Source organism: Macaca fascicularis, chromosome 17 (genome assembly GCF_037993035.2).
Source record: "Macaca fascicularis isolate 582-1 chromosome 17, T2T-MFA8v1.1".
Classification (NCBI taxonomy): Eukaryota; Metazoa; Chordata; class Mammalia; order Primates; family Cercopithecidae; genus Macaca; species Macaca fascicularis.
The window spans coordinates 20192019-20216877 of record NC_088391.1 but is presented as its reverse complement, the minus strand read 5'-3'; the positions used below and the strand labels follow the sequence as shown (position 1 = coordinate 20216877).

The following is a 24859-nucleotide window of genomic DNA, read 5'->3' as shown; positions in this document are numbered from 1 at the left end:
TGTACAGGCAGGGGGCAGGATGGCTGCGATGAAGGCCCAGGCCAGTGGGCCTTGCCTGGCAAGGTGCAGCGGAGGTGAGGCCTGCAGTCTGTCCACTCCTCAGCACCATGGAGATGGCCCCTATCCTAGGGGCACACGAGAGAGCCTGGCCTACCTTGGCTGGACTATGGCAGCTGGGGCCATAGCAGCTCAGGGATCCACACTGGTTTGAGCAGTGGCTCTGCCCAGACTCCAAGCAGCTCTCTGTGTCAGTCTAGAGCCCCAGGGTGTGTGTGTGGCGGGGGGAGGGTAAGTGGAGTCATGGATGATCTCCTGTGCCCGGGGATTGCAAAGGTCCATGGCAGAAGTGTGAGTCCCCAGGAGCCTTCACTCGCTCACCCTTTCCCTGCTGTAGGGAGCCTCCCCTTGCTCTGCACCAATCCCAGGTGGGTGGCTGTCCTGCCTTATTCCCCTCTGCTCTCCATGACTCACCACTGCTTCCTTGAATCCCAACACAACCTGCTGGATGACCAACCTGAAGAGCTCGTGTTCACTCACCACTCTGTCTCCTCTTGTGGGAGCTGCGCACACTAGCTGCTTCTAGTCAGCCATCTTGGCACTTCAGATACGTGTTTTCTTAAGTAGAATTTAGTAACTTGGAATGGAATCATCCAAAACTTAAGAGGAGACAGTTTAACTATTTTTTAAAATAGAGGGATAAAAAGAGGTGGAGGGAGAAAGTAATTCTGGTGAGCCAAGTTCCATAACTTCAGTGCATAGAAATATTGTTGTCACCTATAGTGAAGTTACATCAGGTGTCTTGCTGACTGAATACAATGCTTGTTGCAGTAAAACCGCTGCCTTGAAACACTACTACACATAACTCTTTAACATTCCTGACAGTTGGTTCCTAACATGGATGTAAAGAACTTCAATGAAATTCATCAGACTCAAATATTAAGTAAATAATTTAATGATAGAACACTGAAATGTCTTTAGACACAGTATTTTCAAGTTATATTTCTGCCTGGAGTACAGATATGAAATACCACAAACGGGACTCTGAATTAAGCAAACAGAATGAAAAAAAATTCTCCCAACCTAAGCTTCCATTCCTCACTCCCACTTGCCTCAGACTCTTTCTATTGAAGATCTATAGTTAAATCTCTAATGGACAGCCTGTGGGAAGATTTACTGCCAACAGGGATGACTGACTTGTTTCTGGGCACTGAGCAGGGGACTGTGGGCTCTCAAGCAGTTTACTTCCTGTGGAAAGCCAGTCCCATTTATATTTTGCTTCAATCCAGGCCTATTCAGATAAAGCACCACTCAGTAGCTACTGACCATTTAAGTATGGAGAGAAAAGCAAAGTAGAAAAATGGTTTTTACTTAAAGAAAGAAAAAGCAAATGGAAGACCAGCCACAATAGCCCTGTGGCACAAGAGACATGACAGGGATCTCCTCCCCAGATGTCCCCTGCTGTTTGTCAGTCCCTCATATCCCTGACCCTCTGGCTTCTGGCTCCATGACGACAGTTGCCACAGAGGATTCATGGACAGCAAAAAGCTTAAGGAACCTGGAGGTTTTGTACAACATGTACATTCTGCTGACAGAAACACATACATGGTATGGACTCCTACTCAAATTGTTAGCCTGCTTGCACTCAGTATACAGGCTGCTTAGGAACACTTTACTGGAAGATACCCTGCTGGTCTTGGAGCAGCACAAAATGATGAGGTTAACTTTAGTAGTGACAAGAATGACCCTCTTATACCATATAGCCAAAGAACAGCTGTCCATCCCCAAGTCTGTGGGGGATCAGATGAAGTGTGGAGTTTGGTTGGTTGGTCAGTGAATTTGTGGTCAGTGAACACATATATATGGCATGGTTAAGTATAATTGCTTTTCTTTTTCTTTTTTTTTTTGAGACAAAGTCTCGCTGTGTCACCCAGGCTGCAGTGCAGTGGTACAATCTCAGTTCACTGCAACCTCTGCCTCCCGGGTTCAAGTGATTCTCCTGCCTCAGTCTCCTGAGTAGCTGGGATTACAGGCGCACGCCACCACGCCCAGCTTATTTTTGTATTTTTAGTAGAGATGGGGTTTCGCCATGTTGGTCAGGCTGTTCTCGAACTCCTGACCTTGTGATCCACCCACCTCAGCCTCCCAAAGTGCTAAGATTATAGGCGTGAGCCACCGCGCCTGGCCTACAATTGCTTATGTTGCATTGCTTTATAAACTCATATCCCATATACAGTCATCATTAAGACTTGCTGACTGCCAGTACCAAATGGAGAAGCCTCCAACGCTGTAAAAGCATGGCAAGATAGACTTCAGGATGGGTCAGCCCTGACATTACTCACTATAGAGTAAAAGCACTGAGTTCTTTCTAGTTCTGAGAGAGGATTTTACCCACGGTCACACAATCACCAAATAGGGAGGAAGGCTTCTCTTGGCTTTGGCTCTCACTGTTCCTTGGAAGGGTTTCCGATTGGTGGAGGCAGAGCAGACAGTGAGTGGTCCAAAGTGGACTGATGGCCCCAAATGAGCCAACAGAACACCCAGGAATCCTACCCAGGCCAGGACCCAGAGACAAAAGGTAAGAGCTGTTGCCAGCCACGTGGGTCTTCATCAAAGCACAGCGGCACTGCCTACCACTCAGCCCCTTCCTCAATCTAAAGTCCAAGAGGGGAAGTTCTTGGGGAGAGAAGGGAAGCTGGTAAAGGCCGTGCTATTTCCCAAAGGCCTGACCCTCTGGGCCACCCCCAGCAATATAGTCAGTGTGGAATATGATCCCACCAAGAAAATGAATGGCACTCTTTTAAGAGTACAGCATCTTGGGGAAATCTAGGATGCCTACTCTGAAGCTTTTACTCAAGTGTGGAAGCCACACCAGTATGCAGGTATACTGTCTTACAAATCTAGAAGAATATTTTCGTTTTCAAGTACCCCATGAACACTTTTTAAAAAATTCAACCACTGGCTAGGCATGGTGGCTCACACCAGTAATCCTAGCACTTTGGGAGGCCGAGGTGGGCAAATCACTTGAGGTAAAGAGTTCGAGACCAGCCTGGACAACATGAAACCTCGTCTCTACAAAAAATACCAAAAAAAATTAGCTGGGCATGGTGGCGCGCACCTGTAATCCCAGCTACTCGGGAGGCTGAGGTGAGAGAATTGCTTGAACCCAGGAGGCAGAGGTTGCAGTGAACTGAGATCATGCCACTGCACTCCAGCCTGGGTGACAGAGTGAGACTCCATATCAAAAAAATAATAATAATAATCAACCACTTAGAAAAGTATACCCATTAAGCAGACCCTACATCTAGAATGGGTTAAGCAACCATTTATAAGCATCTTCATGAGAAATGATCACCTCTGGGTTTTTCTGATATTTGAAATAAACATGGAACCAAACTGTGTTTCCCTCAACACATAATGTCCAAATTGCATGTACAAGTGGAGGTTGTAGGAACTATATTCTGCCTTTTGAATTAGGCGCATAAGGCTACTGACCACTCTATATTTTACCAAGAGCAAGTGAGGTGACTTTTCTATTTCAGTACGATTATGGGCAGAAACAATATGATGCAAAATAGAGGTTCTTCCATAAAGTTTAAGATGTAGGGTAGAAAGGAAGACAAAAAGCAAAATTCCCAAGAAATCAGAATAACTTCACACTGGTCTTGTACTCCAAGAAACCCTGAGATGAACTGTAGTCCTCAAACACCTGTGCTTGGCTCAGGCTCACCAAGACACTTCAGTATGCTTCCAACTGGTTCATCATCAACTTCCTGCTATATTCATAGGCCAAAAAGAGTGCTCCATTGGCAGGGAATGCTCGAATCATAGTAGGTTTCAGTCCAGAATATAAGGCCGTTATTCCTAGCAAATAAAAGGGCGATCAAAGACTGCAACAATCCCTCCTTTGGGGACACCCACGCAGCTGCATAGCACCGGTATATTTACATATGCAAACCCAGACAACAGTGCTAGCACAAGTCATGGAAGGATGCATTCCCAGCTTTCCCTAAATAGACTAACAGAAACAAGGACAAGTATCAGGTCTCCTGGCAAAACTGACTGATGCTCAGGTAACATACCCCAAATCCATGCTTGGTTCACTCTTAGTATATGGATGCGGCAGAGCTAAGGCCTGAGATGGCCAGACAGAGGCAACCATGGAGACAGAGGTGGCAGCAGCTCTGCAGCTTCACCTGGGCAGTGGCAGGAGCACCAACCTTGAAGCCGGAGACCTGTTTATACTATTAGTACTGCCCAGGGTGGTTATGAAGATTGAATTAGATAAGGAAGGAAGGTGTAAATACTTTGTAAAACTTTACCTGTTATACAGATTTAAGGGAGGATTACTATGAGTAATAGACAAGGTATCTGTGCTCTATTTGGGACACAGAGTTTCTGTGTTACTGTCCTCTTTCTTTCTCCAATCAAAACAGAGAAGTTCATATCTCAGATTTTTTTTTTCTTTTTTTTTTTTTTGAGACGGAGTCTCGCTCTGTCGCCCAGGCTGGCGTGCAGTGGTGCGATCTCGGCTCACTGCAAGTTCCGCCTCCCGGGTTCACACTATTCTTCTGCCTCAGCCTCCCTAGTAGCTGGGATTACAAGTGCCCACCACCACGCCCGGCTAATCTTTTTTGTATTTTTAGTAGAGATGGGGTTTCACCGTGTTAGCCAGGATGGTCTCAATCTCCTGACCTCGTGATCTGCCCACCTCGGCCTCCCAAAGTGCTGGGATCACAGGCATGAGCCACCACGTCTGGCCCATATCTCAGATTTTAACATGTATATGGATGCTTGAGAAACAGGTATTTACTCACCTTCATTTTTCACAACATTTATAAAGGTTCTCATAAATCCTGCCTGTTTTCCAGACATGGAAAGAACTTGAATTCTGGATTTGATACAATCCACTGGGTATACCGCAAGCCAGAGGCAAATCCCACCAACTCCACCACTTAACATCAAAGGGACAGGGCCTAGAGAAAAAAAAAATAGCAAATGGAATTTTGTCTCAAGAACAGCTGATGTGGCATTTCCAGAAGTCAATGTAGCAATGGCTGCAGGTAGATGAAAATAAAAATGCTAATGCGGCAGAATACAATTCTTTGAGGAAACGGTCAAAGCTCTTGTTACCAAGCTCTAAGAACACAAGGTTTTGTTTGGTAGCCCAGGTCTACCCCTGGGTCGTGCCAAGTACAAGAAGCCCTAGTGAGGGTTATATTTAGTTTGGTCACTGAGGTATCGAGGGCTGGCCCACATGAACCAGCAGGCCTCCAGCTGAGTGGCAACCCCCTACAGTGGGGAGAAGACAGGCCAAACACAATCTACGTCTTTTTTCAACTTTCTCACTCTTAAGTATTTTAATAGCCCTGATTCTTCCTTTACCATTAAACGCCAAAATTGTTTTTATTAAACATAGCAGTTAAGTCTGGGAGCTTGACTAACCACAGAATAGATTCAACACACACTGAGAGAGATGGTAAGAACAACTCACTTATGTGAGCCAAACATCGCGTGTAGTTAAACCAACCAGCTAAACATGATAAGCTACAAAGAACTATGGTTTCTGCTGCTCTCAAAACACTATTAAGATGACCAAGTTTTAAGCTTATTTCAAGATTATTTATAGGTGATTCCCCAATTGGGAAAGTCACTTCTCCCCTAATATAGATCCAGAAAAATTAACAAACTTTATTCCAGTAAGAAAGTTTGGGATGTACTGCTTCAGGCCCTGTCCTAAGGAAATTATCAGGCCTGGAGGGTGGGTGCTATCAACTGCCTGCCACCATGTTACCTTCTGGCATCCAGAAGCTTCCCTGTGCCAGATGCAGCCACCAATGTGGGGAGGAGAGCACAAAGGGCAGAGAATCCACAGAAACCACACCTGTAAGGAGCAAACACCATCACACCCCACTGCTGTCAACGCAAACACATTTACCTAGTTCATCTTTTGATCTCCCTGATGCAAAAAAGGACCGGCTCAGTTCATAGCCACCAAAGAAGAAGAAATAGCCCGGTACTTCTCGAAGTAAAGTGCTTGAGAGTCCATGGTAGAAGCCCAAGGGGCCATCCTTCCTAAGGATACTTTTGATGACAGACCACACTGTACTGGGAGGAAACACAAAGAGCATGGTTATGGCAGGTGGGAAGGAAGAAAGGACAAGGGCATTTGCAACCAGTTAACAGATCTGGTCAAGCACTAGCAAGGAAGAAGCTGATTTTCTGAATGAAGAGCCAGGAACTGAGACTAAAAGGCATCCTTCTGTGGGAAGGAAATTTATTTACAGGAAGGAATTATCTAAACTCAGCAAGCATAAAATGGCATTTTATTGCCCGGTCCTTTATTGCCGTGATTCCTATTTCCTCAATCTTTCTTTTTTTTTTTTTTTTTGAGACGGAGTCTCGCTTTGTCGCCCAGGCTGGAGTGCAGTGGCCGGATCTCAGCTCACTGCAAGCTCCGCCTCTCGGGTTTACGCCATTCTCCTGCCTCAGCCTCCCGAGTAGCTGGGACTACAGGCGCCCACCACCTCGCCCGGCTAGTTTTTTGTATTTTTTAGTAGAGACGGGGTTTCACCATATTAGCCAGGATGGTCTCGATCTCCTGACCTCGTGATCCGCCCGTCTCGGCCTCCCAAAGTGCTGGGATTACAGGCTTGAGCCACCGCGCCCGGCCTATTTCCTCAATCTTTCTGGTGTGTTTTTGGGAAATCTGTTCAGGTGCTTATAGGATTTGTTTTGTTTTAGTGCAGAGAAATGAGTGAAGGAGTAAATGTTGTTTGAAGGCAAGACAAATTCTGAGAAAAAGTTATAGCTCCTGTTATGCAGAAGCACCAAGAATTTATTTCTCAGAGCACCAGGGATGCAGGAGAATTTCTTCTAAGCAGATCACAGCCCTGCTCCTGTAGCAGCCAGAACACAGAACACTTTTTGTCTGACTCCCCTTCATACTGGGGGGCTACCAGGGCGGGTTTATCCCTGCTAAGAACAGGCCAAGAAATCACACACTCAGTGCAACTCAGTGAATCCCTCTCTCCACACTTGGTTCTCAGCAAGAAGGGGACTTGGCTTGGATAGATAAAGGATCAAGTCCCAAGGTAATAAAGGCCACAGACGTTTAATAACTATTTTCCTTCTGAGAGCTTCAGAAGGCACTGCTACATGGAATTTAATAAAAGTAATCCAGCTCAACACAATTAACCTCCCTTCCAATCCGAGGCTTAGCCCCAAGTTACCATACCATATGCTTTGTGTGAACACTGCTAGACCTCAAATACAAAGTCAGCTGATAATTCAAGGTGTCGATCTGCCTAAGTCCTTTGGATATAACTATTACTATCTTTTAATTACCTTGAATTACTTCCAAGGGACATGAGGGCAGCTTCCTGGGTGGTGTTAATGTTCTATTTGTTAATCTGGACACAGGTTACAAAGGCACATAAATTGTGTCACTAAATATAGAACTGCATACTTGTGACTTCCATGTGCATTCATGATACTATGTGTATATCTGAATAAAAAGTTTTAAAGACTTACACTCTTGGACTTCTGCGCAATGAATATTAGATTCAAATTGGTTGTAATGTGTCTCGGGGTGTAGAAAGCAGGGCACTCTTCCAAACCCCATTCTCACTGAGTAGGGACTGATCCCTGAAAATGGTCAATTTATCTACTGCTTTTTCCCAGCAGATTTATAGGCTTTGAGTTAACCACAGCAATATCCTTGGTCAGAACTCGGCCAGATGTCAAGATAAGTAGGCAAGTTTTGCAGTTAATAAGGATAATAAATTGCTTTCCAATTCAAGTAAATCAAATTGTGTATGACAGAGCACTCTCCGAGGATAATGGGAATGTGTTTTCAAGAGTGAGCTAGAGAGTGATTTAATCATTGAAGAGTAGCTATGCTTATAAAAGTATTGATTAATGTTCTCAGAACTTGGACCATTTGCAGGTACACTTGAAGGACTGGGGATAAGTGGGGTAAGGAAAGTTACCTCTAGGAACTGGGGCAATCAGCCTGAATACCCATGTGAAACCTGGAAGTGGGCATCAAATATTCATCTCAGAATCCAAATTGGCACTTATGAAGGCTCAGGTCTAAGGCAAAGTTCAGAAGCCACCCACTATGTACCTCCAAAAACGGTTGAAGATCACGCCTTACGTTTCCAAGAGGCCAAAAAGGGTGGTAAGCTCCTGGTTTCTCCAGTTCTGGGGTATTAAATATCTGTCTAAGACTTTCTATGCAGTGGGTGGTGGGTCTAATCACAGCCAATCCTTTCAGAAAATCTCTGACTGATAGGGGAAAGCATTCTAGAAACAATATTTTGAGTAGATAAATCGGCTTCCACATCTGCCACTTTAGTACAATATAAAATGAGAAATCATCCAATTCACTAGGGCCATAGAGACCTGACGTTTGTGCCCAAGTGGTGCTTACTTCTGGCTTTTGGCTATCTTTCCTGATGTCTCCATCTCATACATGGTCTGCAGCCGGCACTTCACGAGCTCCGTGGGGCAGAGCACCAGTGCAGCAAAGGCAGAGGCGAAGGAACCGGCAGCTGCATTCTGCAGATCACTGAAAGCACACAAGCAGACAGTTACCCCTCAGCTTCTTCATTCCTTCGGCGCCCACCACACGGAGGGCACTCTGGTGATAAAGCAGGGTAAGGAGCCGGCTGTGAGGGCGTGAACCTGTGATTTCAGCTACTCAGGAGACTGAGGTGGGAAGAGCACTTGAGTCCATGTGTTCTAGGCTACAGTGCTATGACTGCATCTGTGAATAGCCACTGCATTCCAGCTTGGGCAACAAAGAGAGACCTCCATGTCTAAAAAAATGATGAAAGGAAGGAAACTTGCATGTGCTGTTTCATCTAAGGATCCCACAACCCTGTAAGGCAGATAGCAGCACCCCAATTCCCTATGGGAAGTGACACTTAGAGATGAGATAATGTGGCCAGTCACACAGCTACTATTTGCTAAGATGTGAACCCAGGTCTTCCTGACTGCAACACCCATATTCTTTTGATTACACACAGCGCTATGGACTGAATTTGATCCCCCAAGGTGATGGTGTTAGGAGATGGGGCCTTTGGGAATAGTCAGGTATAGATGAGGTCATGAAGATAGGGCCACTGTGATGGGATTAGTCCCTTAGAAGAACAGGCCAGAGAGATCGCTCACTCTCTGCCATACGAGGACACAGTGAGAAGATGGCTATGTTCAAATTAAGAACAAGCCCTCGTCAGACACCAGATCTGCTGGAACCTTGATCTTAGACTTTTCAGCCCCTAGAACTATGAGAAATGTTTGTTTTAGTCACTCAGTCTGTAGTATTCTGTTACAGCAGCCAAAGCCAAGATACATTGCAACATAACAAAATAAAACTCCACAAAAAAACCCAAAGGCAAGGAGAAAAACATTACCCATAGTCCCCCACTGAAAAACACGCACTATTAATACTTCAGTGTATTTGCCCTAAGTTTTAAACAAAGCTAGGCTCTAAGACTATCCCCACACACCCACAATCTAACCTGGAGCAGCCAGATGTGCAATGTAACTGCCACAGATGAAAAGCCAGAAAAAATTTTAACCAAAAGTTGCTGCATCACAAAAAGATTTTCCAGTTCAGCTGATGACCTACCACCTCAGCAACACAGAAGAGGGTAAAATGGTGCCACGGGAGTGGGTGAAGCCAGTACAAGTCTGCAAGCTCAATGGTATTAGGTGAAATGGCTGAACTGGAAATCTAAACTAGGCAGCGCGATGAATGCACAAATACAAAAACAGAAACATTCGCCTCCTGTATGGATTTAGTACCAGCAGCCAAAGGTCACTAGCAGGGTTGTGAAACTGGAATCCAGTAAGAGTTCAAGAATATGGGAGGCCAGGCGTGTGGCTCACACCTGTAACCCCAGCACTTTGGGAGGCCAAGGCAGGCAGATCACTTGAGGCCTGGCCAACATGGCAAAACCCTGTCTCTACTAAAAATTAGCCATGCCTGGTGGTGCACGCCTGTAATCCCAGCTACCCCAGTGGCTGAGGCACAAGAAGCGCTTAAACCAGGGAGACGGAGGTTGCAGTGAGCCGAGATCATGCCACTGCACTCCAGCCTGGGCAACACAGTGAGACGCTTTCAAAAAAAAAAAAAAAATGAATATGGGGAAAAGTCTGAGAAGTGTTTCAAAAGAAAGGCTTCTCTGCGAGTTCATGGTTCACGGGAGTCGGGATAGAAGGTCCCTTCCAGCCCCGGAAGAGTGTTGCGTCATAGGATCATGACTGGCATTTGGGGTGGGACAATCCTTCATTGGGCAGGAAGGACTGAACTGGTTCCCTGACACCCATTCAATGCTGGCATCGCGCTCTCACTGGACAGCCAAGATCGCCCTCACAGATTTCCAAAAACCCCCAAGGGTGGGTGGGAATCTCCTCAGCTAACTACCCAGGTAGAGAGAGAATCCCCTAACAATTTTTCTCCAAACTGTGAGCAAAAGCGCAGACGGAGCCGGGCGCGGGGGCTCACACCTGTAATCCCAGCACTTTGGGAGGCCGAGGTGGGCAGATCATGAGGTCAAGAGATCAAGACCATCCTGGCCAACATGGTGAAACCTCATCTCTACTAAAATACAAAAATTAGGTGGGCATGGTAGTGCGCACCTGTAGTCCCAGCTACTTGGGAGGCTGAGGCAGGAGAATTGCTTGAACCCGGGAGGCAGAGGTTGCAGTGAGTCAAGATCACACCACTGCACTCCAGCCTGGCAACAGAGTGAGACTCCATTCTCAAAAAAAAAAAAAAAAAAAAAAAAGCACAGAGGGACCTACCATATTCAGGGGCACTAAAGTTTTTCCAGTGTTAAAGATTAATATAAAATCAAGGCTGCGCTAGTCTTGGCCCTGGTTTGCTAGTCCCTGGCGGTCTAGCTTCTGTGCCATGGCCAGATGCAAGGGGGGGTTCCCAGAGGCTGAGCTGGCCTTTGATACACCCAAATCTTTCAGAAGACTTGGCCTGGAGTGGGGCTTTCTTTCAGTAGGAAGACACTGCTTGCAGTGCAGACTTCCTTTTGATGTTAGAGAATTAAGCCTAAAACCATTAACAAAGAAGAACCAGGTACGCAAATGTACTTGCACATGCTTTTATGGCTTGTGGAAACCATCCAGTGCTGTTCAGTCCACTCCTTTCCCCCACTTCACTCCTTAGCAGCTTGTTAGAACCAAAGCTTAAAATGGTTTCTGCTGTCTTTCAGTCAGCCTGCAGATCCACAGTTGGCCTCCCTCAGGGACTCTCTGTTAACCTGCTGACAGGCAATAGTCAATTAGGAGCATTAACCACGGTCTGCCAAGTTTGCCAGGACAAAGGTGGCCGTCAATAAATGTAGAAGTCTATTGAGTTGAAGATATAATAATGGCTCAGACATCTGAAGGAACACCAAGCACATTCTTATAGTGCAAGGACACGGTCAAATCAGATATGCAGTGGACTTTGGCTTTCCGATACATACTTTCATCGACTAGTGCACAGGAGGAGGTGCACGGGCCCCTGGTTCTGCATGGAGTACGAATGTGCAGAACTGGAATTGAAATGGTAGTAAGTATAGGATGGGATTTTGTAAGAATCATCCGTTTGTCATATATTCAACAAACATGGACCTGAGCCCTCCTGCTGTGTAAGACCCTGTCCAGCAAAACGTCAAAGCGGAACAACGCTCTGGGTCATGCTGAAACCGGGAACAGACAAATATTTACAGTGTGATTGCAGAAATTCACCACAGGCTCTCACAAGCAGTTCTTTCCTTTCACTGCTCCTGATTAATCTTCTCTCTAGAACTGGCCCTTATAAAACATTCCAGATCCCCAACCGTGGTCTGATGGAAAGGAGACTGGGCAGGAGCTCAGAGGACACAAGTCCAAGGCCTTAGCGGGGTGACCTTGCGCATGTCAATATCGGCACCTTAGTTCCTCCATCCCTAACAGAGAGAACATCTGCCTTGCTCTTCTCACAGGATCACGGTGAGGGCTATGGAGACATGATACACATGTCAGAGCTTTGCAGACTCTAAGAGAGCATTTCCCCAACAGGTAACCAGCAAACACTGTTCCTCAGAATGGAAAAAGAAAAAAAAGGCCCAAGCTCAAAAAAGATGAGCACTGGATTAGACGACGTTCATCAGGATGGTTTCTTTACTGCAAAACAACTAAGCATCTTTTCTTTTTTTGAGAGACAGGGTCTCGCTCTGTTGCCCAGGCTGGAGTGCGGTGGTGTCATCTCACTGCAACCTCTGCCTCCTGAGCTCAAGCAATCCTCCCACCTCAGCCTCCCCAGTAGCTGGGACCACAGACGTGTGCTACCACACTCAGCTAAGTTTTGTATTTTTTGTAGAGATGGGGTTTTGCCATGTTGCTCAGGTTGGTCTCAAACTCCTGGGCTCAAGTAATCTGCCCACCTAAGCCTCTCAAAGTGCTGGGACTACAGGCGTGAGCCACTATGCCCAGCTTTAAGCATCTTTAATGAACTAAATAACACATACACTACATGAAATAAATGTACCCAGAGTGATTCTTCATGAGAGAGACACTGTGACGTAATTTCCCAACTCTTTCTTAAGGACACCCAGCAATTCAATGTTCTGAAAGTAGTGTGGGGAAATGCAGCTGTAAGGTATTAGATTGTTCTCAGCAGAAAAGCAATACGCTCTTACCTGTCCTTCACTTTGTTCACAGGCTAAGGAAGCAAGAAAGTGGAGGGGCAGGCAGGGCCAGATCCCCAGTGGTTTCGCTCATGCAAGACAGAAGTCACTGTCTGTCCTGCGGCTGGAGGGGCTGCTTTGCTCAGAAGACACAGGTCTTCTCCAGAATCTCACGTGGCTGCTTACTGTTTCCCTGTCTTCCCTCCCCATTTTGTCCTTTGCTAAGGAAACTGAACTGAACTGAAGTCCAGGTCTTCTCTAATAGAGTGTCTCTCCCTCAACAGGGAACAAAACTACAGTCGTCTGTGGTTTTTGCTTCTGTTCAGTCTCCATCGTGGCACGCCACACTCTCCTGGTCTGTGCCCTGCTTGTTTCTTTACTGCCCTCCTGCCTGCCCTTTCTGTGCTGGAGGCTCATCTCATTCATGCTCAGCCCTCCTCGCTGTCTACACTGTCTTCTTGGGCAATCGTATCCAGTCCCAAGCCTTGAGCTCTACTCATCATGGTGGAATTCCTGCCTAGAAAAGGGCATACCTTCAGACCTCCAGGCACCTCCAGAGAACACTGCTGTGCACAAGGAACCGAATTCAGTTGTGTGGGACCTGCAGCTGCAATCAGGTTTCAAACTCCTACTGAAATAACTAAGACTGCCCTTTGCAATCTTGAAGCTTATATAATAATTTTAAGTGGTATAAAATGAAATCAGCGTTCAAAGCAGGGATAGCTAAACATCCCAGTGGTTTCCGAATTCTCTTTAGCCTCTATATAATAAATACCCAAGGCAAGACCAAGAACGAGGCGAAGTCTGATGTTTTGGGAAGATCCGGACAGTGAAAGGTGGGTTCCCTTGCATCTTTGCAAACATTTCCGACCCTTCCTAAAACTCCTCCAACTCATCTGGCTCAGACAACCTCTTCCAATACTCTGCTTTTTGCTAATGAAAGAAAAGCTAAAACGTGGATCATAAGCGGCATCTACAGTTTTAGTGCAGCATGTCTGCTGACGACAGGTAGCACCGCCAGCTGCATTTGAACAGCATTCTACTGGAGAAAACTGAAACCGCAGGGCGGTTCGTTCTCAGTGGTGGATGACGAGCAGGTCTCCTCTGTGACGTGCATATGTGGTTTCCAAGTTTTACATGATGACAATCATAAATAAAAGTTTTATATGATGACAATGTATAACTTCATAAATAAAAGGAAAGCAGTTATTTTTTTAAAAAGAAATGTTCTTCCACATAAGGCATCAGTAAAATTGTGACCCTACAACAGTAGATGTTTTTTAATTTTTATTTTTTGTAGAGATGGGGATCTTGCTATGTTGCCCAGGCTGGTTTTGAAGTCTTAGCCTCAAGCCATTCTCCTGCCTTTGCCTCCCAAAGTGCTGGGATTACAGGCATGAGCCACCATGCCTTCCCAGTTTTGTGGGGTTTTTAAAAATAAAACAAAGCGTGTGTCCTTGACTCACCTCAGCTTTGCCTGCTTGTCCAGTCCAGCCACTTTCCGCACCACCTGCTGGCAGAAGCCATAGCACATGAACAGGACTGAGTTCTCAGCGATGTTGGCGATTAGTGCTGGGCTGGTCCCCTTGTAGAAGCCACGGAAGCCCACCTGGGAGTAAGTCTTCAGGCAGCAGTCCGTGAGGCCCCGGTACAGGTCAGGGAACGTCTGCATCTTCACTTTCATCGTGTCAAAGGGCTGCCCGGTCAGTACACACGCTGTGCCCCCTGGAATCAGGACAGATGACTGCTCTAGTATGAGGCTACATTTCCATTATCTATGGAAAGAAGGCACAGGCAGCCTACCCCAGAACTTACCCCTGCTTCAGTTCATTTCAACCTCTTTTCCTCCAAAACCTTCCAGCCATGTCCAGCAAACGATTTATAGCAGGCCCTTGATGTGCCTGGCATCTAAGTCGCACCCTGAAGGAGCTCATGCCAGGCAGGGGAGAGAGACAGACATGTGCTCAACAGTGGCAGGCAGAGGATGCAGCAGTGCAGTGAGCATGTAGGAGCCTGAGCAATAGGGTCAGAGGGACTACGGCTTTGCTGCGAGATCCTGGACAAGCCACGTAACTTCTGAGCCTCAGCTCCTCATCCATGCCACCTCATAGGGTTAGCATGAGGATTAAATAAAAATGGAGGAGACAGGCTTAGCACAGCACCAGTTACGTAAGTGGTTAGTAACCAGTGGCTACTGTGTGTGTGTGAAACGGAAACCCCAGAAAGGGAGGGGAAACGTGGGAAGACTTCATCACTCACTTTGCCTAACGCCCAGTGGGACTGATCAGACCCGGCACCACAGAAAGGAAACAAGGAGTCTGGCTAATTAATCCCCAAAGAGCTAAATATTTCATTCTATAGAAAAACCTCTTTAATTTGAGCTCTACCGATTAATAACGTGTATTTAGAGAATGGACTGAAATTTATTTATGCTTAGCTTAAATCCTTTATTTATATACTTTTATAAGAATATTAAATACAGCAAAGTCTACATTGCACAAAATAATTTTTTTTTTTTTTTTTGAGATGGTATCTTGCTCTGTCACCCAGGCTGGAGTGCAGTGGTGCAATCTCAGCTCACTGCAACCTCCACCTCCCAGGTTCAAGGAATTCCTGTGCCTCAGCTTCCCGAGTAGCTGGGATTATAGGTGCCCGCCACCACACCTGACTAATTTTTGTACTTTTCATAGAGATGGGGGTTTCACCATGTTGCCAAGGTTGGTCTCGAACTCCTGGCCTCAAATGATCCTCCTGCCTCGGCCTCCCAAAATGCTGGGAGGCATGAGCCACCATGCCCAGCCACGTGAAATCATTTTAATAAAAATTCTAAACAGCAGAAAAGGAATGAACTGTAACCACCCTACCACATCCCCACACCCTGTAGCAGGGTTGGTGTCGTGGGAACTCCCAGTGGTTAGCATTTACCATCTCCTCCTGGACCTGAGAGGAGCTCTTAAACCTTCATCAAAATGCAAAAGAAGGCTTACAGAAAATATCTGACAAATGCAACTTCCTGACTTTGACATTATACATAGTTATTCCACCTAAACTCTGGAAAGTGGAGTTGGGGGAAGGGACATTAAGAATAATTCTCAATTATTTATTGGCAAATAAGCCAACACTTCCAAAGAGTCTGAAAACCACTTGATCTCTTTTTTTTTGAGACGGAGTCTCGCTCTGTCGCCCAGGCTGGAGTGCAGTGGCACGATTTCTGCTCACTGCAAGCTCTGCCGCCTCCTGGGTTCACGTCATTCTCCTGCCTCAGCCTCCCGAGAAGCTGGGACTACAGACGCCCGCTACCATGCCCAGCTAATTTTTTTGTATTTTCAGTAGAGACGGGGTTTCACTGTGTTTGCCAGGATGGTCTCGATCTCCTGACCTCGTGATCTGCCTGCCTCGGCCTCCCAAAGTGCTGGGATTACAGGCGTGAGCCACTGCGCCCAGCTTTTGATCTCTTTTTTAAACAACAAGCAATATGATCTGTGTGAGCCCATCGTTACTGTTCATTTCTTCCAGGAGAGGAATGACACACTTCTGCCTTTAACTGCCAAATAATCCCCAATTCTGAATTAGTGGAATATAAGTTAATATGATTTTACCATGATTAATCCTGAGTCATTCTCTCCCAGGTACTGCTGGGCTAGGATAAAAAGATATCTGAATGACATTAAAATAATTTAATTATTCCAAGAGAAGAGGTGACAGAATGTTTTAAGTGGGAGTGTAATTCAGAGAGCCTAGATGCAGATAAGCTGCATCTAGCCATAAAGCATTTAATTCAGCACATTCATCTTTGAAGTTGATCATCTTGAACAGTTCAGGCATCACAGGTTACTAGAATACACATTTGCTATATAGCTGGGATAGTTACATTTCCAACAGGGAGAAGGGGGAGGCTAATGAATGTACAAATGCTAGGACAACTGTCTCCCGTCCTCTGCGAGGGTAAGCTAACTTCCTGTGTAATTTACCGCAAATGACACGGTCATGGCGCTCACGGTGCCCTCAAGTGAGAGAAGACTGTTCTAACACCAGTACCAACCACGGAGCCTGACACCTAGTAGGTTCTTAAAGATCTATCAAGTCCATAAAGCCATGAATAAATATTATATTTCTCCACTTGCCTAGAAGTCAGACTTCTGATCTTATTCTCCTTAAAAGACAAATAACAACATTCTTTAGGCGGTGTGGTGGCCAGCCAAGCACCTTATTCCGCAGGAAAGGCACTCAGACTATGTCGTACCTAACACTTTACCAAGGGTGGTGGTTTGGATTTTCAGTCCTTGACATAGAATCACTAAATCTTTTTTTTTTTTTTTTTTTTTTTTTTTTTTTTTTGAGACGGAGTCTCGCTCTGTCGCCCGGGCTGGAGTGCAGTGGCGCGATCTCGGCTCACTGCAAGCTCCGCCTCCCGGGTTCACGCCATTCTCCTGCCTCAGCCTCCCGAGTAGCTGGGACTACAGGCGCCCACAACCGCGCCCGGCTAATTTTTTGTATTTTTAGTAGAGACGGGGTTTCACCGTGGTCTCGATCTCCTGACCTTGTGATCCGCCCGCCTCGGCCTCCCAAAGTGCTGGGATTACAGGCGTGAGCCACCGCGCCCGGCAGAATCACTAAATCTTGAGATACAGAGGAAATCTATCCGGGCAGGGGCAGTGTCTCAGGGAAGGGACAGCTCTGAAGAAGGCAGAGAGGTGGGAAGAGAGAAGCAGACTCACACGACAGGACAGGTCCACCTGAGCAGAGGTGAGGCCCTCAATCCCCTCTGGAGGCCATCCGTAAAGGTTTAACAGGGCAGGGAGGTATATCATTTTCAAGAAACTCCAATCAAAACAGGTTTGGGGTTGTTTTTAATTTTGGCATTTGAGAAGATAAACTTCAATGATCTGAAATGCCACATTCCCCAACTACGCCAAACAAGCTACACTGCAACAGTAGTCAAAGTAGTGACTGCATTGTTTTAGAGCTGCTGAATGACTAACTCTTAAAGTGGTACCAAGTTTCCCTCCAAGACTATTTAACTTTTGGGATCCACGTGCCCCCATTTCAATAATTATCTGATTACCTAACTAAGTTCTTGAAATCCTCCTTCGTCCTAGCTGATTAGGGACCTAGATCTCTTACAGCCATTGCAGATAGGGAAATGAGAACTTCCCAGCACTTTAGACTAGATGAGCTGGCTGAAAACCTGTGTGGCGGGGAAAACTTTGTTTAAAAGGAAAAGAAGAAATACACACCACAACACATTTAAGCTCTATCCACATCACCTCGGGCAGCAGCTGGCTGTGTGCTTACAGTCAGATCGCTTCCATGGGTGACCTCTGCCACAAAACACTACAGGTCCTCTGCTCCTATCCAATGGCTGGCAGAAAAATCCCAAAGCCCAGCAAGTTCCACATCCAGAAAGTCAGGGCCCAAAGGCTCCAAACTCACCCTCCCCTCCAGTGTGCTGCAGACGCATTACGGAGTACTAAAACAGAGACGGCACCACCACCAGACAACGGACCCAGGGACCTCGGTCCTGCCCTGTCTTCGCACCATCTTGTTGCATAACCTTGAACAAATCTACTGCTCCTCGTGGGCCTTTTTCTACATACTCAACGAGCACTGGAGCCAACAATGTCTAAAGGTCGCTCTAGCTCCAGCACTCAAAGACTCCACGATCCTCTAAAGTGGGAATCTGCTTTCCATTTGCATCCCATGGGCCTCACAGCAGAACAGAGGTTTTTGTGTCACTGATGGGCACCTCCTCTGCCCAGGCCCCAACCTAAAGACCAAGTCTCCCTCCTCTTCCCCATCCCATCCCCCCAGGAATGGGCTTCGTTGTCCTCAGAAATTAGACTGCCCATCGCAGCTCTACCTCAGTGAGGGGCATCTCTGTGTCGCCAGCACAGGGAGAAATACCTGTCCAACAGTGATGGGGACAGTGTGTCAGTACACATAAGGGACCAATACGTGTTCAAAACATGCCCACCAGCAGATGCCTTACATACCAGCCTCCCAACCATACTGTTGCAATTTCTATCTTTCAAACTAACGGTAAGTTATAAATATGGTACCCAAATACCTGTATGCACATAAATAGGAAAAGGTAGACTTTTAAATTCTATCACCATAGGTTCTAGATCTTTGACAGATTGACTGAAAGACATAAAATGTCAAAAGCTGAGACTACATGTGGCTAAACACCCTCCTACTGCAGACACAGAACTGAGCCCAGGAGCATTCACTTGCTGGTGACAGGCGGCCAGGGGCAGGCAGATGGTTGCACCATTCTCAGGGTCAGCATCCTCCCCAGTGTGCCATGGGGGAGGGGAGGGGGCCCGGGGCCCAGGAGGCTGTAGCCTAAAGGCACACAGTGGGCAAGAGACTACTGGGCAGACCCCCACCAGCCTTCAGTTCCCCGGGCATCTGGGGCCGGGACGCGCCTTGTGGGTTCTGCCCTGGGAGAAGTACCCTTGCCCAGTGCTCCTCATTAGTGTCAGTGACGCGCTCTCTCCAGTCCTCCTCATTAGCATACCTTGGCCGACCTTTGGCTCATGGGAAAACAGTTTGCTCTTCCCTGAACAATTTCTTTTTCACAATGGAGCAAATGACTGATGAGGTGGCCACACTCATGACTATACTCATCTGCTGGTGGTGGGGTGGGGTGTGCTGGAGAAGGACGGCACTGGACAACACGCCCTCTGGCCTCCCCACTCCAGGGAGCTGCAACTACTACGAGAATCTTGTGGGAGGCCAGGGTAGTCCGGGGTTTCCCTTTGGACAATCGGCATTCCAGCTGCTCCTCCTACTTCTGGACTCTGGAGAACCAAATTACCACCACGCCCTTCCCATTCTGCCTGTGCCTCAGCCTGAGGGTCCTGCTCTTCTTGCAGGTTCAAGCTGATCTTTCTAAGGAGGAGCCTGCACGATGCCAGCACTACCCCCTTATCACAGGCAGCACCTCCCCGTGCTGGGGGAGCCTCAGGCTCTTGGGTTTAGGTCCCTGGGCTCAGGTTAGCTGACATTCCCAGCAAATCCCACAACTTCTTTCACAGCTCTGAGACACAGTCCGTTATCAATCTCATTTTCAAAGACATGTCTTTTTTTTTTTGAGACGGAGTTTCCCTCTCATTGCCCAGGCTGGAGTGCAATGGTGTGATCTCGGCTCACCACAACCTCCGCCTCCCGGGTTCAAGCGATTCTCCTGCCTCAGCCTCCCAGGTAGCTGGGATTACAGGCACCCACCACCACACCTGGCTAATTTTGTATTTTTAGAAGAGATGTGGTTTCTCCATGTTGGTCAGGCTGGTCTTGAACTCCTGACCTCAGGTGATCTGCCTGCCTCGGCCTCCTAAAATGCTAGGATCACAGGCGTGAGCCACTGCGCCCAGCCTTTTAAAGACATTTCTAAAAGTGTCCTCCTTTCTTTCCCAACACTAGCAGGGACAGTAAGTGGTATTTCCCAGGAGATGCTATGGTGTTATTTTTGCACTACAAGGGCTCTGAAGACTGTCAGGCTTGAAGTGAAGAACCATGTCACCTGCATATCCCAGCCAGGTGACAATGGACAAGCGGCTTCACCTCTGAGCTGTTTTCCAGCTGTACTGGGCACATTCCACCCCTCACCCTGACTCACAAGGTGTTAACAATAATGGACACTCCTCTACCTTCTGCCACGCTCTGACCAATACTATACTTCCATCAAATGGATTCATCCCAAAGGTAAAGCACGTCGCTTCTGGAAGGAGAGAGGTAATATTTTCATACCACTTTCATCTGATCTCATTTACAGGGTAGCTGAGGAATACAGAGAACTGGGTTTTCTCTGGGACTACAGTTAGGCATTGCTAATGACTGGGACACGTTCTGAAATACGCGTCATCACACAGCTTCAGCATTGTGCTATCACTGAGCATACACACCCTACTCGAGATGGCATAGCCTACTCCACACCTAGGCTAGACCGTATGGCCTGTGGCTCCTAGGCCACACACCTGTACAGCATGTTACTGTACGGGATGCTGTAGGCAACTATAACACAGTGGCATTTGTGCATCTAAATGTACCTAAACACAGAAAAGGTATAGCAAAAATACGGTAGTATAATCTCATGGGACCACCACCAGCTACGCCGTCCATCACCGACAGAAACATGTGATAAGGCACATGACTGTACCTGCAGCCCCCGCCGTGAGGTCAATAGCAGCCTGGATAGCCGGATTGGACTTCATGTTTGCCCACTCTTCTGCTGGTCTTGTGGAAGGCAACTCTCTGGAGCTTATGACAGGCACCACATATCCCTGCAGGGAGGCAAGAGTTCACCATTAGTCCAAGTCTGCAGCATCCTGTTCTCTAGGCCTGCAGCCAAATGACGGAACCCAAACTTCTGGGAACCATGAACTGGGCTCCACATCGTTCCAAAGGAAAGGGGCTCAAGGTATCAGTGCCGCTTAGCAACTGCCCCCTGGAAAACTCACAGATCAAAAACCTCCCCTGCGTATCAATGCTACAGCCACCAGCAGCACTTCAAGTGACCTTTCTGAAAACTGAAAAAATGAACACCAAATAAGTAAGCCAATCACAGTACCAAACCGCATCCGACTCGTTTTTTTAGAGGCCTACGTTGAGCCAGCAGTTGAACAGGCTCAGTTCTAAATTCAGACAGCAGCCTGTGCTGGGTGCCTAAGGGGATCTCACAAGACAGTAGGTCTGGAAAGGAACACGCAGGTGGCCAAGGCTGGGAGCTGCACCCTGGATCACATACGCCTCGGTGAATGCCTGCTCTACCTGCAGCGTGGCTCCTTCAGCCTCTACAGCTGGGAGTCCTCATCTGTACAAGGTGAATAATAAAAATATTGTAAAACAAACGTAGTCACAAATAGCCACATCAGACTGATGGGACGCCCCACTGTGCACAAGCATCACGTGCTCTTAGAACAAGGCCCTGCACAAGCACTTTCCTGTCACACACATCTTCCTGTCACCACAGTCCACTAGCCCTTCAAATGTAAACGTGCGCAAGGGTCACCTGGGGGGCCTTGCTAAATAAAACGCAGCTTCTGTTTCAGTAGCCTTGGCCAGGACCAGAGATTCTGCCTGTTTTGATGAGCTCCCAAGTGAGGCGGACAATGCCAGTCCACAAACTCACACTTTGAGATACAACACCTGGCCCGTTGTGTCCAAATCCGCTTGATCACCTGGAGTACTTATTAAATATCCAAATTGCCAGGACTTTCTTCTGGAAATCTTGATTCAGTATGTTTGGGTTGGAGCCTTGGATATTTGGGAAAAAGAGAATTTCTTTCTCTCCCTTAAGACAAAAGTCAACCACTGTTGAGGCGTGGGCTTAATAAACGTTGACTAAAATATCCAACTCAACAACCAATCCTGTATAACTTTCAAACCGTGCCAGTAACTTATTTGCAAATAATAAGGAACAACTTATTCCTCATCACATTGAGGAGCCGTATGACCCATCGTGCTGGATCAGAGATGAACACCAAGTGCCCTCCTAACACCAATGTCACCCTGAACGTCAACAGGAAACACTGGCTGCGGAGAAGTTGTTTAAACCTCTTGAAGCATTTTGCCAATGACCAGACTTCAATAATTTTCCTTTATTTACAAAAAATTTAAAACCAGTGGCAACAACAGCACATTACTTAATAAAGCAACTAAGAAGTGCAAGACACTGATTATACGCTGTTGATAGATCTGAAGAGACAGGACCATTTACTAGGCTGAAAAGGTGGCGGCCATCTGGTATCTTCCTAAAAAACTTTATCAGGGTCCTGGCCAGGTGCGGTGGCTCACGCCTGTAATCCCAGCACTTTGGGCCAGCCGAGGTGGGCGGATCACGAGGTCAGGAGTTTGAGACCAGCCTGACGAATATGGTGAAACCCCCTCTCTACTTAAAATATAAAAATGACCCCGGCATGGTGGTGCACACCTGTAGTTCCAGCTACTCGGGAGGCTGAGGCAGAAGAATCACTTGAACTCGGGAGGCGGAGGTTGCAGTGAGCTGAGATTGTGGCACTGCACTTCAGCCTGGGCAACAGAGCGAGATTCCATCTCAAAAAAACATTTTTAAAAAAGTTTATCAGGGTCCTAATCCCTTCCCAGAAGGCAAACTAAGGCCTGGAGCAAGGCAAGGTCAACCAAAGCCACCCAACTGTCAGTGACAGAGGATTCAGTTCAAAGTCCTGTCCTTTCAGGCCTGTGCCTACAAACCAACACTTAATCTGAGTATTTCAACCTGGCCAAAGGCAACACAAAACACCCAACCCTGTATTTTAGGGAAAGAAAAAAACCGGGGCAACTGAGAAGACAGACAGAGGCAAATCCAATGTGGCCTCCCAGATAAACCTCAATGCGCTTATTTCTTTTGGCACAGACACTTCTCTCTTAACTTTGAAGGAAAGTCACATCACATCACACTCTGTCTGTCCATATGAATTAAACCCTGTTAGGTGGGCCAAACTTAAACACATTAAATTCTACAAATAGGCCGGGCACAGTGGCTCACACCTGTAATCCCAGCACTTTGGGAGGCCAAAGCGGGCGGATCACCTGAGGTCGGGAGTTCGAGACCAGCCTGATCACACGGAGAAACCCCGTCTCTATTAAAAATACAAAATTAGCTTGGCGTACTGGGCCATGCCTATAATCCCAGCTACTAGGGAGTTTGAGGGAGGAGAATAGCTTGAACCCAGGAGGCGGAGGTTGCAGTGAGCCCAGATCGCCCCCATTGCACTCCAGGCTGGGCAACAAGAGTGAAACTCCATCTCAAAAAAATAAACAAATAAATAAATTCTACAAATAGCCACTAGAATTATTAGGATAGAAAACGATGACGGGTACTAACAGATTCACTCAGAAGGAGTGGGCAACTAATTCACATTATGTGTAGCTCTGGCTTGGAGAAGACACAGGGCTTGGAGAAGGCAAGACTTCACCATGAATTAAAATTGATTTATGAGCTTGCTGTAGCACTTGGAATAGAAAAAAGAATCTTTTCAGCGCCTTTGACCCCTCTCTCAAATTACAACAGGGTGCGACTGAGGAACAACAGTGCCAACCACCCATTTTTCTCCACCCTTGGGGAAATTAACTTTTTGTTTTGTTTTGTTTTGTTTTTGGATGGGAGGGAGAGTCAGTAGATGAGGCTGCATTTTCCACGAGCGAACATGAACCGCTGCGGGAAGATCCTGGCTTCTCGCTAAAGCTGGGGCGGCATGAGCCGCTGGCCAGCTCGCCATCCAGTCCCCAGAGCCCGGGCTTTAGGTAAAGCGTGGAGATGCCAATCAGTTTTGCCGCCAAGGACCCAGCCAGGCGCGTGTCTTCCCGGGCCTCGCAAGGAACAGGTCAGGGAGACGACTTCCAACTTTCTCTGCCCGGCCCTAAACGCTCGCCGCCGCTGCCCAGCCGCCCACTCCTGGACAGCCTGCAAGTCTCCATTCAGAAGCGGCTCTGTGCTGCCCAGCACTGGCGCCCCGGGGGTGCGGAGCCCCGCAGCCAAATGACACGACTTGCGGGCAAAGAAGGACAAAAGTTCCCACTAGGTGGGCACTGCGGGAAGGAGGCCGACGACCCCGAGATTCTCTGGGTTCCACGGCACGTGTGCGGCTACGCTGGCTGCTTCCCCCGCCGCCCGGGAAGGTCACGCCGCCCGGACACCGAGGCCCGCCCCGCGCCCCGCTCCCTCCGCCTGGCGCGCTCCCTGCCGCTGCAGGCGCCAGGCCGGGCTGCGCTCACCGCCGCGCCGGCGTGGCCGCGTCCCGCTCAGGCTCTGCCGCCGCTCTCGGCTCCGGGTCGCCGGCTGGGGCGGCCACTTAACACCCACGTCGGCCACGGCCGGCCCTCCGCCCCGCCCTCCGCGCAGGCAGCCCGGGCGGCGGCCCCGCTCAGCTCAGGAGCGCCCCTGCGGCTGGGGGACGGGCTGCGCAGGGCCGCGCCCAGGCCGGGACCCGGAGCCGCCACCGCCTACCGGCCCTGCCACAGCCCCCAGCACGGGAAGCGGAAGTGGGCGTGGGGCCGCGGCGCGCACAGCCCAGCCAGCGACCCGGTGTGGCGCTGCGGCCGACCCTGGTGAAGCTGGAGACCGGGGCCTGCGCCTCCGGAGACTTTCCCGCCTCTGGGATCCCTGAGACCCTCTCTGCGACCGGACCCTAGTTAGCCTGCTGGGCTGGGACTGAGGGCTG

General features: G+C 47.9%; 2 protein-coding genes and 1 long non-coding RNA gene across 7 annotated transcripts in view; 2 read left to right on the top strand and 1 right to left on the bottom strand.

Moving 5' to 3' along the window:
* Nucleotides 1-936: 936 nt before the first annotated feature.
* On the bottom strand, nucleotides 937-24466 carry SLC25A15 (solute carrier family 25 member 15). Of its 4 annotated transcripts, none has more exons than XM_045377268.2 (7): nucleotides 24414-24466; nucleotides 20836-20959; nucleotides 14141-14399; nucleotides 8432-8569; nucleotides 5936-6105; nucleotides 4815-4973; nucleotides 937-3861 (listed from the first exon to the last, which is right to left on the bottom strand). In XM_045377268.2, the coding sequence occupies exons 2-7, from the start codon at nucleotides 20888-20890 to the stop codon at nucleotides 3737-3739; spliced, it is 906 nt and encodes a 301-aa protein (XP_045233203.2). In that variant the 5' UTR covers nucleotides 20891-20959; nucleotides 24414-24466; the 3' UTR covers nucleotides 937-3736. The 4 variants fall into 4 exon arrangements, with proteins under 4 accessions (XP_045233203.2, XP_065389240.1, XP_045233204.2 ...); XM_065533168.2 differs by lacking the exon at nucleotides 24414-24466 and adding an exon at nucleotides 22609-24322; XM_045377269.2 differs by lacking the exon at nucleotides 8432-8569.
* On the top strand, nucleotides 8487-15177 carry LOC141408969 (uncharacterized). The gene is made up of 2 exons (XR_012426862.1): nucleotides 8487-8657; nucleotides 12959-15177. It is a non-coding gene; the product is annotated as an uncharacterized lncRNA (long non-coding RNA).
* MRPS31 (mitochondrial ribosomal protein S31) overlaps nucleotides 23797-24859 on the top strand; it is a 58132-nt gene continuing 57069 nt past the window's right edge. For both annotated transcript variants that reach the window (XM_074021890.1, XM_074021889.1), the window contains exon 1: nucleotides 23797-24746. In XM_074021890.1, coding sequence (XP_073877991.1) covers nucleotides 23956-24746 — 791 coding nt within the window. In that variant the 5' untranslated portion in view covers nucleotides 23797-23955. The remainder of the gene's footprint in view (nucleotides 24747-24859) is intronic.

What these genes read in the sequence shown, in the direction of transcription:
- SLC25A15 (XM_045377268.2), bottom strand. Translation starts at nt 20,890, where the DNA reads ATGAAGTCCAATCCGGCTATCCAGGCTGCTATTGACCTCACGGCGGGG. An exon ending in CCTCACGGCGGGGGCTGCAG is followed by an intron (nt 14,400 to 20,835) that starts GTACAGTCATGT and finishes TCCTGATTCCAG; the next exon opens with GGGGCACAGCGTGTGTACTG. An exon ending in GAGATCAAAAGATGAACTAG is followed by an intron (nt 4,974 to 5,935) that starts GTAAATGTGTTT and finishes TTTTTTCTCTAG; the next exon opens with GCCCTGTCCCTTTGATGTTA.